This window comes from Anguilla rostrata, chromosome 16 (assembly GCF_018555375.3).
Source record: "Anguilla rostrata isolate EN2019 chromosome 16, ASM1855537v3, whole genome shotgun sequence".
In the NCBI taxonomy this organism is placed as follows: Eukaryota; Metazoa; Chordata; class Actinopteri; order Anguilliformes; family Anguillidae; genus Anguilla; species Anguilla rostrata.
The window spans coordinates 1,422,906-1,441,529 of NC_057948.1; the positions used below are offsets into that span (position 1 = coordinate 1,422,906).

The following is an 18,624-nucleotide window of genomic DNA, read 5'->3' on the forward strand; positions in this document are numbered from 1 at the left end:
ACCTGTGTGTCCGATGGGGAGAAGGAGAGAAAGAGTTGCGTGTCGTCGGCATAGGAATGATAGGACAAGCCATGGGCAGATATTACAGGGCCAAGGGATCTGGTGTACATGGAGAAGAGAAGGGGACCAAGGACTGAGCCCTGGGGAACTTCGGTGGTGAGGGGACGGGGTGGTGATACCTTACCCGCCCAGGCAACCTGGAAGGAGCGGTCAGAGAGGTAGGACTCAATCCAGTCAAGGACTGTGCCGTGGATCCCTGTTGCTGCCAGGGAGGACAGGAGGGTAGAGTGGTCCACAGTGTCAAATGCAGCGGAGAGGTCTAGAAGAATCAGGACAGAGGAGAGGGAGGCTGCTCGTGCGGCATGGAGTGACTCACTGACCGAGAGGAGTGCAGTCTCAGTCGAGTGGCCAGGCCTGAAGCCAGACTGGTGGGGATCAAGCAGGTTGTTCTCAGAGAAGAAAGCAGAGAGCTGGTTAGATGCAGCACGTTCCAGTGTTTTGGATAGGAAAGGGAGGAGAGATACCGGGCGGTAGTTCTGAACTGTCCCTGTTAACTGTTAATGTCATTGCCGTTCCTCCTGGTTGTCCAGCTCCCAGTTCACTCCCATTCATTTTCAGGACCTTCTGAAAGTAATCTTTTAAAACATAACTACGGGGGATAATAGATGAATAAAAGGGAGTACTAATGTCAAACAATCCCTGTCCCTGTTGTAATAGGTCACCGGTGAGAACTGGATACAGACTGTCTGATTGACATGATAAAACATTGACCTGCATAGTAAAACGTTTCAGGCCTGTCACACATTGCAGTCCTCATGGTAAATGGTAAATGGACTGCATTTATATAGCGCTTTACAATTGATGCCTCTCATTCGCCAGAGCAGTTAGGGGTTAGGTGTCTTGCTCAAGGACACTTCGACACACCCAGGGCGGGGTTTGAACCGGCAACCCTCCGACTGTCAGGCAATCGGTCTTACCTCCTGAGCTATGTCGCCCAATCATCCATCTCCATTTACCTGCTATGAACTTTAATGACATCCATACATTTACCCCACTGTCTTTCACACACCTGACCTTTTGATGAAAGTGAGTTTTACTCCTTCATCACACACTGATTTGTGCTGCTTGAATTGTGGTGTTTCTGAAAGGATTGTGAATAAAATGACATTTTATTCTGCTGGTAGCACTGTTGCCTCAGCAAGAAGGTCCTGGGTTTGAATCCCGATCTGGGCCTTTCTGTGTGAAGTTTGCATGTTCTCCCATGTTCACGTGGGTGTCCTCCAGGTACTCTGAGTGAGTGTGAATGGTGAGTGAATGTTGTGTGTGCCTTGTGATAGATTGGTGACCTGTCCAGGGTGTATTCCTGCCTCTCGCCTTGTGACCCTGACCAAGATAAGCGGGTATAAATAATGGATGGATGGACTTCCACAAACAAGAACGAGAGTCATGCAGCGACTGATTCCAACTTCAGACTCTAGTTCCTAGTGAAAGTAATTTCACCTACTGTGCTTTGGATGTGAATTCCTACATGAACCTGGCACAGGCCTATGTTATTATATGATTCACAGGACTTTCCGAAACATTTATCCAATTAAAAAATGAATAGCCAATATGGGCATGTTTCTGTGCAATTCACTCAATTAGCATTCAGGGGTTAGCTCACAAATAAGTGGTACAAGGTTGACGACTGAATAATTTGCAATTAGCTGGTGACTAACAATATAATCGATAGGCTAATTTATTTATTTTTTTAAAAACTCATTAATTAGCAATGTGGGACAATGTGTTATGAATTTGTAGCTTTATCCATGCAGATGTTATATAGTGGATCAAACAGGTTGTAAAACAGCCAAAATCTTGATTTTACATTTTAGTTAGTCTAATTCAAAATTTTGGCTGTTCTGAGCCATAGGAAGCTTTAAGACACTCGGCCAGGATAGCCTGTCCTTTTGTTTCCTATGTTCCATTAAACGTTTCCCACTTTTATCCACTTCATTGGGAGTTGGGTAATAATAATTACCCAACTCCCAAGAGTCAACTTCAGCATGGTAGGTTACCAATAGCATACCGGCTACTTAACTAGAGAGCTGTAGAAGTCAGAGAGCTTTTTTCCAAGCTCTTACTATTGTAACTGGTTATCTCATAAAAACACGTTTTCAACGTACAAAAATGCCAAGTTACTCAAAAGTATTGATATCAAAATGACGCCAAGTTACGGTACTACAAACAATATAGGCTATCTTGCCTCACCAAAATGACATAAGATGCATTTCAAAGCAATGCTACCCAATATTTCCTCAATTCTTTCAAGTATCGGGGCTCCCCCACTCCCTGCCCGCTGATCCCTTAGCAGTGTGCAGCACCAGGGGGTCCTGAGACAGCCTCAGCACAGGGGCTCAGCTGATCCCTTAGCCCATAGTGATGGATGACAAAGAGATTTTACATTTATGCAACCTCATATTTGTACCCCAGTGAAACAGGAAATTTCTGCCACCTGGGTGCGATCAGTGTGAAGGTCTACTCTTTCACTCTGGCTGGAGTGGGAGAGATGAGAGTGAGGGGGCAAATGCCTGTGAAGAGATCTACAGCTGCACAGCCAAATCTCTGCCATAGCACTGCATGGTCTTTCAACCCAACATTACAAGCAGTGATAGCTGCCAGGTAGACCTTAATGGTAGGAAAGGATTTCTCTTTATCCATAAGGTTCTGTGAAAAGCACAGCACGTCAGAAACAGAGCTCTGGTAAGGCACTGATTCACGAGAGGCACACCATCTTTAAAACACCTGACACTTATTGTCATAAAGTGACCTGGTAGAGGGCGCTCTCGTGCTCTGGATGGTTGCAGTCACGTGAGGGGGAAGCCCTAATGCGTTGACCTCCACACAGCTCCTGGTCCAGGCCATGATACTGTCACGTCTGGACTACTGCAACTCCCTCCTGGCTGGCCTCCCAGCATCAGCCACCAGACCCCTTCAGCTCATCCAGAATGCAGCAGCACGTCTGGTTTACAACCTCCCCCGTGACTCCCACGTCACTCCCCTCCTCATCTCCCTCCACTGGCTACCAGTGCAAGCTCGCATCCGGTTTAAGACACTGGTGCTTGCTTTCCAAGCAGTCAAGGGGTCAGCTCCTGGTTATCTGCAGAAGATGATCAGACCCTACAAGCCGGCCAGATCGCTCCGATCGGCTACTACAGGGCGGCTGATTCCTCCCCTACACGAGCAGCAACAAGGTCTCGACTCTTTGCAGTTCTGGCCCCACGATGGTGGAACGATCTTCCAGTGGAGGTCAGAACAGCAGAGTGTCTGAGCACCTTCAAACGAAAACTCAAGACGCACCTCTTCTCTGTGTACCTCTCTCCTCTTCCCTAAACCCCTCCATAACTATAAAAAAAAAAAAAAAAAATTTTGTTCAGACTATCTTGTTTCTCCTTATTGTATGCATCATAGTAAAGGCTTTTTATCTACATGTTGTTCAATGGACTTAAGCGGACTTGATCCTGAGTTTGGTTACTCTGTTGTAAGTCGCTCTGGATAAGAGCGTCAGCTAAATACCTATAATGTAATGTAATGTAATGTAATGTTGAGGTTATGCCTCTCATGGGCCAAGCCCATAGAGCTACTCACTTGGGGCAGGAGTGGTGTATTTCCCCGTTCACCTGAGACAAGAGGTCTGTGCGTAGCGGGAGTGTGCATGGCTGTACATAAAGGAGAGGGATAATCACTGCAGTAACATTTCCAAAGTCTGGGGATGGAGACACCATTCCCCGTACAGTGGGTTTCTTCTTGTCAGCAGATCAGCGCTTCTGTTCAGAATTCCTGGAACATCAATCAATCAATCACATTTTATTTGTATAGCGTATTTCACAGCAATTGTCACAGTACACTTCACAGACAACCCTGGCCTAGACCCCCACAGGAGCAAGCCTAAAGCAACATGGGTCACGCGTAACCACAGAAAGTGACGGCTGCTGCAGACCAACATTCTGTGGGCTAGACCATGGAGCTGGAGGGAGCGCATGCCACCTTTGTGATTTACACATGCTACCGCAGTCATTATCGCAGCGTACGAGCACATGATGTCTCAGAAAATATCTGAGAGCTGTTCATATAGTTAATAGCTAAAAGGAAATTGATTCACCATGTAACCCTCCTGAGACCCCCCACCCCAGAGAGGGATGTGTGTGTCCTCATGACTTTCCACATGAGAACGATCCTGAGAGGGGTTCCCTGAGTGTAAAAGTCTGTTTTCCCAGTGACTCTGAGTGTGTCACCGTGAGACGGCGATGGAGATCGTTGCTGGAGGCTGTGGTGGAGGGATGAAATCCACCTCATGAAGCCCCTCATTCTTAACAGCCCCAGTGGCAAAACCTGAGAGGCTGACACCGTCAGCCCCTGTAGTCTGAGGCATGTGTGAAACTGCACTCTTGAGCCCGGTTTGAACTGAGATAAAATGCAGTCTGCTGATAGACAAGTTCACGTGGATACAGAGTATAAATCCACTCCCAAGAACGTTTCACTCCAGGATGGGGAGTGATTGCTCTTGGGGAGATTTACTCTGAAACCAAGAGAGAACAGATGTGTCAGAATTCGCTGAGTGTCCTGCACATCTCTGGGTTTCGAATTGGCAATAATCAGCCAATCGTCTGTATAAGTCAGTATTCTGGTAACCCATTAGTCTCGATGGAGCCAGACCCGCCTCTACACAAATACAGAACACCCGTGGACTCAGGGAAGGGCCGAAGAGTAGAACTGTGTATTTGTAGCAAACACCACGATGGGCGAAGCGGAGGAATTTTGTGTGAGGGGGATGAATGCCTACGTGGAAGAAGGCATCTTTCAGATTTACTGATGTGAAATAGTGATGTTAAGTTAGTCAATTAAGTGTTAATTCTTAATAAGAATGTTTATTGATGAATTTCTATAGATTAAACAGTTAATTTTCAATGAACCATTTCAATGAATAACCTAATGTTGGTGATTAGATTTCAAATTTAAGAGACGTTTCTAAAATGTTAAATTAGAGAGTCACGATTCCCTTGACCGGCAGCGTTAGTGAAACGTTATTGGTCCATTCTTGGAACATCAGTGCCATCTGAGCACGTCTTCTCAGCTGCTAGTCTCACCTTCAGCAGAATGCACACCAGACTGACCCCAAAGAACATAGACATGCGCATATTCCTTAACAAAAATGCTTACGTAAGTTAAGCATATTTTAATTCATTCTTTTTATAGGCCACGGAGTAGATTTTACTCTAATCAGTTAATCATTATTAATCAATTATTGGGTGCCGACGATTGATTAAAAGAATTGCACAAAAGTTTCCAGTCGTTCTGACATATTGAACGTGAAAGAGTGCTGTATGTTAACATTTTGAAATTATATTGCCTCAAATGTTTGTTTAACACTGAGATCCAAGATAGGAAGTTGAGAACCGTCCTTCTTTGTGAGCTGGAAATAATGAAAATAAAAACTATGCTGGGTTTGATCTCTGGGAACCACACATATTTCCCCCTTTTTGTAAGAAGGAAGGAATTTATTCCTCTTAAACATGGGAGCGCTCTCTTGTGTTTGAGAGTAAATGACTCTGTTGAAATGGGGGGTTTCACTCTGAACTGGAGTCTGTAGCCCTTGGCTATAGTAGCGCTGCAGTGTCCTATATGCTCTTCCAGGAGGGCGGTAGCCTCCTTTCGCATTGGACACGCTACTGTCTGTCAGAGCCACACTTGGTGCAACTGGATGCTTCTATGGAGGTCTGGACCGGATGTCTTCCCTAGAGTTGGTTTTCAAACACAAGATGACGAAAGAGAAGTTTATTTATGGCACCAATGCAGTGATTTGTTTGAGCAGAGATGCATACTTCAGTCAGTGTATAAGTAAGCCACGTACTTTGGATGCGCTGTAGGAGAAAGAGCACTTTATCATATGACTAAATATGAGAGTTGACAATAACCATGAATAGAAAGCTTTTTCAGTGTTAAGAGGCAATCATTTTATTTACCAGACATGGCAAGATGGACTGGACACTATACTATAAGAGAGGAAAGGACATGCACCTGAAGAGATTGTAAGATAAGGAAACGGAACACAAAGAAATTGTGATGCATACCAAAAATGCTTTTTATGAAAGGACTTTGGATAATGAAGTAAATTGTTTGAGCTTCCCTTAAATGCTATCCATAGATCTCTCACAATCCACACTAGTTTACATTTGACAAAATAAAGTCTAACCTGACTAAAACTCTAGTACCTACCACCATCCCTAGGAGCTCCCCCCCCCCCCACCCTACAGGGACAGGGGTGCTGCATGGTAATTATACTGACAGTAAATTAGGGGCATTATACTACTGGTGTGCCCTAATGATTGAATCTATCATTCCTGTATGTGTTGCATACTCCTCCTGCAAGGGTTGACAGTGATGGTCCTTCTAAGGACTGTTTTGTACTTCGGTATCACAATGAATCAAGACAGGGGAAAAGTGAAACACGAAAGTCGAGGTGAAAGACTACTCAAAGAGAGAGATCAGGCTACTGAAATGTTGAGGGAAACAAAAGTGCTAGGGAAGTGCAGGTGGGTCCAAAATTCAGGCCACGAGGAGGGGCACGTCCGAGTCTGCCACAAAAAAAATAAAAAAACAAGAATCAATGACTATGTTAGTCACTCAGTGAGGGGAAAGACAGCACACCCCTGGAGTGAGACCATGAGGCCTATATAGGGCCAGAAGCTACTCAGGCAAAGGGGAAAGTGGTGTGGAAAAAGCACTGGTGTGCTGCTGGCGGCCTGATTGTATCTCAGGTCCAGGTCTGAGTGCGGAGTGGAGGTGCTGAAACTCAGCCCTGTCCCTCCGGCGCTGTCCAGGCCTGAGTGTGGAGTGGAGGTGCTGAAATTCAGCCCTGTCCCTCCGGCGCTGTCCAGGTCTGAGTGTGGAGTGGAGGTACTGAAACTCAGCCCTGAGTGGCGGCTGATGGCAGAGAGGTGCGGGGCTCCAGAGGCCGACACCACAATACTTATATATGAGCATTACTTCCTGTTTCTACAGTGAATCTGCCTTTAGCTGTGTGTTAGTTTGCAGTGCTGTGGGAAGTTTGTCACAGAAAACCGAAAGTAAAGAAGCAAAGTCACTGTCCACTCTGAAAAATGTGTGTTGCCTTTTACATCTTTACTTTTGGTGGTGGCCAAACATCCTACAATACTGAAAACTAACTCGCTCTCCACTCTGGAAGATGGCAGCTGCATGTCTAGTATGGGATGGGAAGGTTAAGCCCAGAAAACAGATCATAGAATAGGTTGATGAGCCCTTTTCCCAATTCAGAGAACTTACAGTATAAGAAAAGGGGACATTTGGGTCAGATTTACATCTGTAGAACAGTCAGAGTTCAGTCCAGCAGGATGTTTAATTTTCAGGTGCAAAATACTGCAGTTGGAGAGTGTAGCACGGACATCTTCCTCAGATCATCATCAACTTTAAAATCCTCAATTTCACTCTTCATCGCTGAACACTGTCATTGGCACATTTCCCATATTAGATACATGCTTCGTGTATAGCTAATATAATAATACTATATTAACTCTTCTTTGCAGACTGAACAGCTGTGACCTCAGAGAGAAGTGCTGTAATATTGTGGCCTCAGCTCTCCAGTCACCAAACTCACCCCTGAGAGATCTGGACCTCAGCTACAATAACCTGGGAGATTCAGGAGTGGAGCTGCTCTGTGCTGGATTGAGGAGTCCAAAGTGTAAACTACAGAGACTGGGGTGAGTAGTGCTGTGTATTGTGTGATCTTAACTAAATAGTATGGTTCTATTCAGTGAAATATTAAAACCCTCTTTCTCTCTCAGTTTACTCCTCTGTCCACCAGCATTCTTTCTTTGCCCATATATACCTTACTCCTCAATCACAACAAGCAAATGGTGTTTCTGAAAGGATTGTGAATAAAATGGTATTTTATTCTACTGGTAAAGCTGGGCATTAACTATTGGCCGGTAGGGTGTGTGTGTACATCTTGGTGGGAGAGTGTCCATCTGAACACCATGTGAGCTGCTGTTTAGATGCAGTGTTACTTCGTTTAGTTTAGTCACTCTTCTGTGGTTCCAGTCCCAAGTAATAGTCTGGATATTATACCTTTGTATGCAGACATGTTGTGTGGGATAGCCTTATTCAGAGATCAATGTTCTGGTTCTAGCTCCTATCATCTAAAGGATGACATCATTTACAGGAGTATTTCTTAGATAAGTATTCTAAATCTTACAAATGTCCCGACTTATTACATTTTTTGTGCAGTTTATATTACTCCACAAGGTCTACCAAACATGTTGATAAGGAGTTTTAAAAGAAAAACATGACTTAATATATCAGGCTTTTATTATCATTATTATCATCATTGTTACAATAATAATTAAATGCAACGCAATAATTACCTTGTTATATTCGCAATAGTGTGCGCGATAAAATGAATGGATGGATTGTAGGGCAAGGACACACAGATAATAGGTGCAATGTGTGGAATTTTCAAAAGACACCACGTTTTTAAAAATTTAGTGTCTACCAGCAGTAAAAGTTAGTGGCAATAATCAGTTGTGGTGTTCTCATACAGCCACTAGATGGCGATGCAGTGTAATTCCAGTTTCTGCCGTGGTTCAGTGGTACTCACTCATTTTCTTAGGAGAGTCACTTATGAGTAAGACCATTACTCAAAGAGCCACAGAGATTGCAGGTATAACTAAGATGTTTTTTTTAAATCATCACCCTCAAGATATTTACCATCTTTGTGTATGTTTAAAAAAATACAGTACCATGCTTTCCATCCTTACATCTCTTTTTATTCTCAATTCATAATTACATTGCATTATTAAAAGGTATAATACTTGTGTGTGAGTGTGTAAGGCTGGGAGTGGAACTCATCTTATGTATGTATGTACATATGCAATTATACATAAGCATTATCAACATGAAATAAAAAACAGTTCACAAAAATGTATATATTGGCCTACTAATAGAGATGAAAAACTGTCTTTTTCTGTTATATTTGTATCAATATGTTGAGGCTCTCATGTGTTTTAGCTATCCATTGACTTTCTCCATGCAAAACTTGTAGTTAGTGGTTGCAATCCTAGTCAAACAATCAAGATGCACATCTGTAAGCCTACTTCTATCTTTTCTTTTGACAATGCTCATTATAGAAAATGTTGCCTCACGTGAGTAAGTGCTCACAAAAAAGCTCATTACCTTCTGCACACAAAGCTTTAAATGTGGATAATCTGAGGCTGGGACCATGCTCCAGAAACGAGCAACGCCTGATCTGAGCTCAGTTTTCAGGACATCTTTGACCTGCAGCTGAAGAATCTCACTGTATTACAGCAAGGTCTGGACAAAGGTTTTTCAGAGCAGGTGTAAGGCTTAACAATGGCACATTAAAAGGGTTCTCAGACATAACAGCTCCTCCCGAAATTCGTCCTTTTGAATAAAGCGAACCCACACACACAATTGCGCCATGTCGCTTATATCCGTGCTCTCATCGAATGCAATGCTATAACATGGTGTCGCTGCAAGTTCTGCAATTCGCTGTTCCTGGATATCTTTCCCAATAAACTTGATCCTCCTCATTAATGTCGAATCTGAAAGCTGCAGTGCATGTATTTGTTTTATTAGGGGCCAAGCACCGAAGGTGCAGGGCACCTATTGTAATCGTTACACCTATTGTAATCACTAATTAAACTGTTTTGACAAATGCTTCAAATGCTTTCTGCCATGGAAGTCTACGGCGGCACGTATAACCGACTGGTCTGCTTTTACAAAACTTTGCAGAATGGTTGTGCCGTTCTCCCTGCGACGGACTGGTGTCGTCTTCAGGGGATCTTCCGGTTGCTTGTCGGCCAGGCGCCCCATTCGTGCTTGGCCCCGCCATTGCTGCTCGCAGCTATATTTAGGGGCCAAGCACCGAAGGTGCAGGGCACCTATTGTAATCGTTAGTATTATTATTTCTGCAATGCGAGTCTATGGCAGCCCATAGAACCCATTGGTAACTTTTTATGAAATTTGGCACATTGATAAAGGACAGTGCAATGTATACAGGCGTCGCATTTGGGGCAATCCAGCCAACTCTGTAGCGCCACCAACAGGCCAAACTTCAAGGTACCTTTTTAGCTTATAACTTTTGAACCGTTTGTCCTAGAGTCGTGCGGATTATTTCCCCTGAATCTTTGGGTCAAGCCGATTCCAATACATGACCCAAGACTGTTTATTTTTAATTTCCACCATATGGGATTTTCCGCCATTTTGAATTTTTCGAAAAATTTCATCCTAGAGCGTTGATCTGATCACCACCAAATTCGAGACATATCATCTACAGATGGTGCTGACGAAAAGTTAGTCACAGAATTTTGATTGACCAAATGATATGGCCACTATGAGCCAATGAGTATGCGTGGCTTTTAGCATAAAGGTGTATAAATTCTGAACGGTTTGACCAAACACCACGAAACTTCGTAGGCATATCAGTACCCATAAGTGGAGGCTAACCTTCCATTTTTGGCCCGATCAAACAAAAATGGTGGCACTAGAGAGCCCATTTCCTGTTTAGGCATACTCACTATGCCGATTCTTTCAAAACTCAGCACATTGGTATAGGGCAACTCCAAATAGACAGGGAGAAAATATGAAGCCGATTGGCCATAAGGTGGCGCTATCGTGAGCTAAAAGGTGTTTTTTTAGATAACACCTTTTAGCTAACAAGCATATCTCCGGCCTCATTTGAGCTACATTCATGGAATTCTGGACATATGCAACTCATCAAGCCTAATAACTTTCCCATGAGGACCCATAAGCTCTGCCCATTAGATCTTCTGCAAATCAGACTTTTTTGAAAAATGCTTCAAATGCTTTCTGCCATGGAAGTCTAGACTTTTTAATGTAATTATAACATTTTGCCATTTATCTATAAAATGGTTGCTGTTCACAAGGAGATGGTTCAATGGTATTAGAAATCCGAGTAGAATATTTTTAAAAAATATTCATTTAATTTAAATAACTTATTCATTTGAAAACGTGATTGCGTTTTATTTTCTTTTAAATGTAACAGTTTCATGTAAAACTTAGAAAATATATCAGCATACCCTATTTTATTCATTGTATCAAGTGGCTTCAAGTTCAGGGTGCGTCCACTTTCAGTTTGTACCTTGTCCCTGTATTCATGCGGGTTTCCTCTGGGTATTCTGGATTTCTACTGCAGTCCAAATGCATTCAGGTAATGTCAATTGGACATGATGTATTGCCCATAGGTGTAAGTGTAAGAGTGCGTGTCAATGTGCCTGTTTACCTTGTGATGGACTGGTGTCTTGTTCAGGGGTTGTTCTGGTTGCTTGTCTACCTGGTTCCCCTGTAGTGCTTGGCCCATTCATTGCTGCTCGCAGCTATATTATTATTATTATTATTATTATTATTATTATTATTATTATTATTATGCACGGTACATTATCTCTGCTGAGGTCAAAAAGCATTGTTTAACAATTTCAGCATCCATGAAAACCTTTTTATGGCTAGCTAAAATCCAGTGGCCTCGGTCGATTTCTTGGCAACAGAAACTGATCTCGCCATCATTTTTTGCTGCTCAGTCAGAATCTGTCAACTATTTACTTTTATTAGTCTTCAGGTTGCTAGCTGGCGGGTACAACATGTTGTACTTGGCGTGAAAAGCACTAAAGTGGCGTTCAAGGTTATACCGTTTACAATTGGCACTAGTCTTCTGGCAAATTAGGCAGAACTGAGTGGATTCGTATTGCACAAAGAAAAACTCATCAGTCCATGAATCCTGAAAACTTCGGTGTTCGTCTTGAATTAACCGCACCTTTTTATTTGCTGGTGCAGCATCAGTGTCTGTCACCGTCAGCTAATGAAGAATCACTTTTCTCGTTGTGCTTTTTTCTAGTCATAAATTTGTCCATTTTGAGTGTGCAGAGGCCGAGACAACATTTGATATAACCTTATATCAAACGGCAGTATGGAATATCGAATTTAGGCTTACGTGTTAAACTTGCAAAACCATTCGCAAATGCAAAGCTACACACATAGGCTATACGTCTACCCATGATCCCTCGCTGTTACGTAGCCTACGTTCTTTGACGTTTCTTCAGTATGCTGCCATCTGCTGGACAATTCATTTAAATGTGCAAGAACAGGACATACATGGAACATATAGAAGTAAGTTATAGCTATATTCTTATTTTTATTAGTGGATCTATATGAGCCGCAAAACAAAGTCTCACAAGCCGCGTAATGAGTAACAATGTGCTACGGGAATAAGGTAGAAGGGTACAAGTGGTAAGTGATCCTAGATTGGGAGTGCCCTGCAGAGAGTGCCCTGGGAGTGGTGGCAGTGTAGCACAGTGGGAACTGGGCTTGTAATCGAAAGGTTGCAGGTTCGATTCCTGGGTAGGACACTGCCATTGTCGCCTTGAGTAAGGTACTTAACCTGAATTGCTTCAGTGCATATCCAGCTGTATAAATGGATACAATGTAAAATGCTATGTGTAAAATGCTATGTGTAAGTCGATCTGGATGAGAGCGTCCGCTAAATAACTGTAATGTAATGTGATGGAATGAGTAGTGATAGTTAGTCCAGGTACAGACTGAAGAGATGCGTTTTCAGACTACGGCAGAAGATGGGCAATGACTGAGTGGTTCGTAGAGGAACAGAGAGTTCATTCCAATACTGGGGAGCTAGTGTGGAGAAGATCTGTGATAGGGAGAATCATTCACCCTGAGGGAGTGCAAGTCACCCTGCTGCCGCTGAGTGAAGTGGTCAAGCTGCCATGTAGGATTTAATCGTGTCCTATAGGTAGACGGGAGCTGTTCTTTTGGCTGCAGTGCAGGCAAGAGTCAGGACTTTGAACCTGATCCTGGCGGCAATCGGTAGCCAGTGGAGTGACCTCAGCAGGGGAGTGATGTGAGAGAACGTGGGAACGTTGAAGATAAACAGCAGCATTCTGAATCATCTGTAGTGGCTGTATGGCACAAGCTGGTGGGCTTGCAAGGAGGGAGTTTCAGTAATCAAGACAGGAGGTCACCATAGCCTGGACAAGTAGCTGGGTGGAGTGCATAGTCAGGTATGGTCGAATCATCCAGATGTTATACAGGAGAAATCTGCAGGACTATGATGTTGCCTTGACGTGCTCCTTGAAGTCCAGCTGGCCATCCAGGACCACCCCCAGGCTCTTTGCGGAGTGAGAGGCAGTCACTGTGGTGCCGCCAGCAATGATTAAAGCTCCCGCAGTAGAGAGGTCTTGTGATGGATGAACAGCAGCTCATTCCCATCTCAGCCAAAGTGGAGATGTGTAGTTTGTGGTCAACCGTGTCGAATGCTTCAGATAGTTCTAGTAGGATCAGGCAGTGGCAAGTGCCTCCGTCACAGCCAGGAGGGCAGTCTCTGTTGAGTGCTCGGATCAAAAGCCAAACGGGTAAAGGTCAAACAGGTTAACCAGCATTTATTACAGTAAAGAGGACAAAGGTATTGCATGAAGGACAAAGTTATTAGATTAACCATCTTTATTATATTAACCGTTGTTACAGTTGTTCATGTGCCTCTGGTTTGTTTGCTTTTTACCTTAAATAAGGTATAGCCCTGTATTCAAATGTGACATCAATCCATATTTGCTGGAAAAATAAGCTAAAATTCCCTGTTCTGCATGAGGGTGCAGCCATGCTGCCTACCCTCCCTTACACGAACATTAAAGGAAACGTCCTTTACGCCACTCTGATACCCTGATCTAGGCAGGCGACCTATGGGTCCCACCTCCTGTCTCGGAAAAAACAAACCAGAAGACAAAGGTATTTACGAGGCCAGAGGCCCATCGTAGCTACAGAACAAATAAAGATCCAGTTCCATTTGATCTTAAGTTTAAATGTAATTTGTGGCATTCAATTGAAATCATTGATTGAAAAATCTTTATGTCTATGTTAGAAGAAGAAGTAAACTTCCATGCTTTTTATAGGTATACTTTATAGGTATGAATAGCTGGACGGAATTACCTCTTATACTACCTATTATATTTCTGTCATTACTATTTAGCCCTGCTTTCAACAACACAATGTCACTTTAATGTAATAAGTACACTGTCAGCTTTTAGATAGGCCCCCTTTGTTTGTGCATTTTAGCTCATTTCCTTTGTCCCTGTGGCACTGGAAGAGGGCATACTTTGATAAGGTCTGGCTCTTCAGTCTCTCTCTCTTTTCTGGTAATCTCAAATCAGAATATTGTTTAATTTCTTATGTTTTGTACCTTAGATGTAGTGAGCCTACATTCAATAAATGCATGATTTCAAGAGTGTATCATTTCAATTCACTATTTTAATTGACTCCTTATTTAATAAAATTATTTAGTCTTCTGACCTGATACAGAATTTATTTTGGCTTGTCACTTGATTCCACCAGGTTAATGTTGATTGACCTATCAAAGAATTTGTCTATTTAATTTATAAATGTCATTTTCAATAATAATTGTTAAATTAAGTCATGTAAAGTACATTTTATATGTCGGTTAAGGGAGAGGTTCTTGCACGCAATACCACTTGTGTTCGAGGGCATTGACTGAAAATACTGGTCTGAGGGTGGCACGGTGGTGCAGTTGGTAGCACTGTCACTTCACAGCAAGAAGGTTCTGGGTTCAAATCCGGCAACACACCATCACTACCCTGATAGGGACAGAAGAGCTGGACACAGGGAGATGTGGATATCTCCAACGTTTATTGGGGTAGTGAGAGAGGTAATCACAAACAAACACAAACGAAAATCCTTCCCCGTCACCCTCATGGGATCTGGGCAAAAAATAAACTAAAATAACAAAGACAAAATAAATGAAATTATACAAGCGCTTTTCAGCCTTTTCTCTGGTCTGTACATGCTCTCTCACCATCGTGGGGATCCCGGTCTCAGACACCTACTGTGGAAAGAAGCACACTTTTAAATCCTGGACTGATTCGTAACATCATCCAGGTGTGTGCCTGCTTAACCAGTAGGCGTGGTCCTCTAATTGCCCTGAATTCCTCCCGCAACCGAGCCCTGCCACATCCGGCCTGGGCCTTTCTGTGTGGAGAATGGCCTTTATTTTGCATGTTCCCCCGTGTCCATGTGGGTTTCCTCCGTGTACTCCGGTTTCCTCCCACAGTCCAAAGACATGCAGGTAGGCTAATAGAAGACAGTAAAGTGCCCATAGGTATGAGTGTGTGAGTGCATGGTGTGTGTGTCCTGCGATAGATTGGCAGCCTGTCCGGCCCAATGCACACTGGGATAGGCTCATTACATTACATTACAGGCATTTAGCAGATGCTGTTATACAGAGCGACTTTCACAACATTTACATTGCATCCATTTATACAGCTGGATATGTACTGAAGCAATGCAGGTTAAGTACCTTGCTCAAGGGTACAACAGCAGTGGCCTACCCAGGAATCAAACCTATGACCTTTCAGTCACAAGGCCAGTTCCTCACCCACTGTGCTACACTGCCGCCAGGCTCCAGCACCCCTCGCGACCCTGCCCAGGATAAGTGGGTATAGATAATCGATGGATGATGGATGGATGTCGCTTGTCCGACAGTGCCTCCTGGAGTTTTACATGCAATATTGAAATGGAGTGATCTTTGTCTGCAACATGTTACGTGTGCATGTAAATACACTGCTGTCTGAGTTTTAATCACAATATAGACCGCTGCTGGGTCCGTACAGCCTGCTAACTGCTTATTCCTGTATTTTAATGTATAAACACAGTGTGCAGATGTTCCCCTGTCATACAGCACTGCACTGGGAGTATCGGGGCTGCCCCACTCCCTGCCCACTGATCCCTTAGCAGTGTGTAGCACCAGGGGGTCCTGAGACAGCCTCAGCACAGGGGCTCAGCTGATCCCATTTATTGTTTCAGAGAACCGGGGTTACAACAGGAACCTAAAGTTAAACTAGTTGATTTGCTTATTTGGCCACCTTCTTGCCGACAGGTTTTTTTTTTGGTTGTTCACTTTCCCAGGTGCAAAATATAACTGTCGTGAGATAGTTTGCCTTTATTGTTACGTGCTTACGTTAGTTGTAGTTAATTATAATGTGATTCCAGTCAACTTTAGGTTGTAATTTGAGGTTATGAACCTTGCCACAGTGGAATTGAATCCTCTAAGAGGACTATCCTCTCCTGGCACCCCAAATACTGCCAATACTGGGCCAGGTTCTATCATGTGCCCTAGGATATCACAGAGTTTTAAAAATAGAATTACAAAAATTGGATAGTTTTTGGCACAGCCAGAACATGTGCCCCAACGAGGCAGGAAATACACCGCAACGGTCACACAAAGGATCTATATTAGGATACATTTTAGAAAGCTTGACCTTTGAAAGATGAAGACGATGCAACACCCTGAACTGAACAAGACCATGCCTGGTACATATATATGCTGTGTGCACCCTCCTGTACCTCTATCCATTGCTCCCCCATTAAGCTAATGCCTAAGTCCTCCTCCCAAGCGGATTTCAGAAAATCTAGGGATATATTTAATTGTTCAGACATAGGGTTATAGATATAGGATATTACTCCCCCTAGATGAAGGATCAACAGAAAACAAGGATTCCTTCTGGGTGTTATTAGGTGCATTAGGAAAGGTAGTTGTATTAGATCTAATATAGTTGCGAATTTGTAGAAATCAAAAGAAATGGGTTTGAGGCAGATTGAATCTACTGCGTAGTAATTCAAAAGTAGAAACGTGCCATATATATTTATATTATATATTGCAAACAATTTTATTTTAAAAATAAAATAAAATAAATGATAGCAGCACAAATTTTTTACCAAATAAACTGGTGATTTGAACAAGAACGTTTATCGGATAACAATGAAGCACATCCTGATCTAGTTGTGAGAGAAACGTAGACTAAGTGAAATCAAGGTGACCATAAAACTAATAATATATTAGTTGCTTGTTGTTTGTGATCATTTCTACCAGCCACCTAGCTAGCTAACCAGATCTAAATTTGATGACATTAGCTGGCTAATCCAATTCAGGTAATGATAAAAACCAATAATCCTACTTCTATTTATAAAGTGCTCTCCTCCAAAAATTTGAAAAAGCAGGAATGGATCCTATTTGATATTAAATCACAAAATGAATAAGGGAGCCTAGCCTATCATAATGATTCAAATACAATATCTTACATTTTCATCATTTTAAAAGTTTTTATTTAAACTGGACAATGATTTTAAACACAACATTAAACCCGATCAACATTTAACAAACACATCTGTCTGTCATAAAATAGGTGACACGCCCACAAGCGGCCGATTGTGGGACGCGGGAGCGGTGCCAGGCGGCTTTGCCAGAATCAGTGTGGCTTCACCGTAACAGCCCCAGTGGCAAAACCTGGGAGGCTGACACTATCAGCCCCTGTAGTCTGAGGCATTTGTGATACTGCAATCTTGAGTCTGGTTTGAACTAAGAGAGGCATACCCTGAGAGATAAAAATGCAGTCTGCTGTTAGACAAGCTCACATGGATACAGAGTACAAATCAAGTCCCAAGAACATTACACTCCAGGATGGGGAGAGATTGCTATTGGGGATGTTTCCTCTGAAACCAAGAGACAACACATGCGGCAGAACTCACTGAGTGTCCTACACAACTCTGGGTTTTGAATTGGCAATGATCAGCCAATAGCCTGGAGCCAGACCCGCCTCTACACAAAGACAGAACACCCGTGGACTCAGGGAAAAGACCGAAGGGTGGAACTGTGTATTTGTAGCGAACACCGCGATGGGCGAAGCGGAGGAATTTTGTGTGAGGGGGATAAATGCCTACGTGGAAGAAGGCATCTTTCAGATTTACTGATGTGAAATAGTGATGTTAAGTGTGGCAAACAAGCCTGCCACAGGCCACCGAAGTGGCTTTCCAAGGGGCCCTCCAGCACAGAGACACAGGGAGATGATGTTCAAACAGTCCACTTTAATTTACGAGGGTCGGCAAGATGTTACAGCCAAGGCGCAGATGTAAAACAGTCATGACAGAGGCTCCCCTTGTGTGAGTGGGGATGGCAAATTTAACCTGTGCGCACTCATTACCTCACTACACACAGGTGCAGCCACTCCTATTTCTGGGTTCAATTAGACCTGGCCAATTATCTAATTCTTAACCAATTATCCAATTGGCCAGGTCTAATTAGCTTGACCCAGGGCAGGTGTGGCTGCTTAAACCAGCCATCCCCACACCACATTAAGTTAATCAATTAACTGTTAATTCTTAATAAGAATGTTTATTGATCAATTTCTATAGATTAAACACTTGAATTTCAATAAACCATTTCAATGAATAACCTAATGTTGGTGATTAGATATCAAATTAAAGAGACGTTTCTAAAATGTTAAATTAGAGAGGCACGGTTCCCTTGACTGGCAGCATTAGTGAAATGTTATTGGTCCATTCCTGGAACATCAGTGCCATCTGAGCGCGTCTTCTCAGCTGCTGGTCTCACCTTCAGCAGGCTGCACACCAGACTGACCCCAAAGCACATAGACATGGGCATACTCCTTAACAAAAATGCTTAAGTATTAAGTGAAGCATATTTTAAGTCATTCTTTTTATGGGGCATGGAGTAGATTT

At 43.0% G+C, this 18,624-nt stretch overlaps 1 protein-coding gene across 15 annotated transcripts in view; it reads left to right on the forward strand.

Moving 5' to 3' along the window:
- LOC135242401 (NACHT, LRR and PYD domains-containing protein 12-like) overlaps nucleotides 1-18,624 on the forward strand; it is a 505,695-nt gene that overhangs the window by 293,949 nt on the left and 193,122 nt on the right. Inside the window, exon 11 of one of the 15 annotated variants that reach the window (XM_064313455.1) lies at nucleotides 7,584-7,757. The exons of the other annotated variants lie outside the window; for them this stretch is intronic. Coding sequence (XP_064169525.1) covers nucleotides 7,584-7,757 — 174 coding nt within the window. The remainder of the gene's footprint in view (nucleotides 1-7,583; nucleotides 7,758-18,624) is intronic. 15 annotated transcript variants of the gene reach the window in all.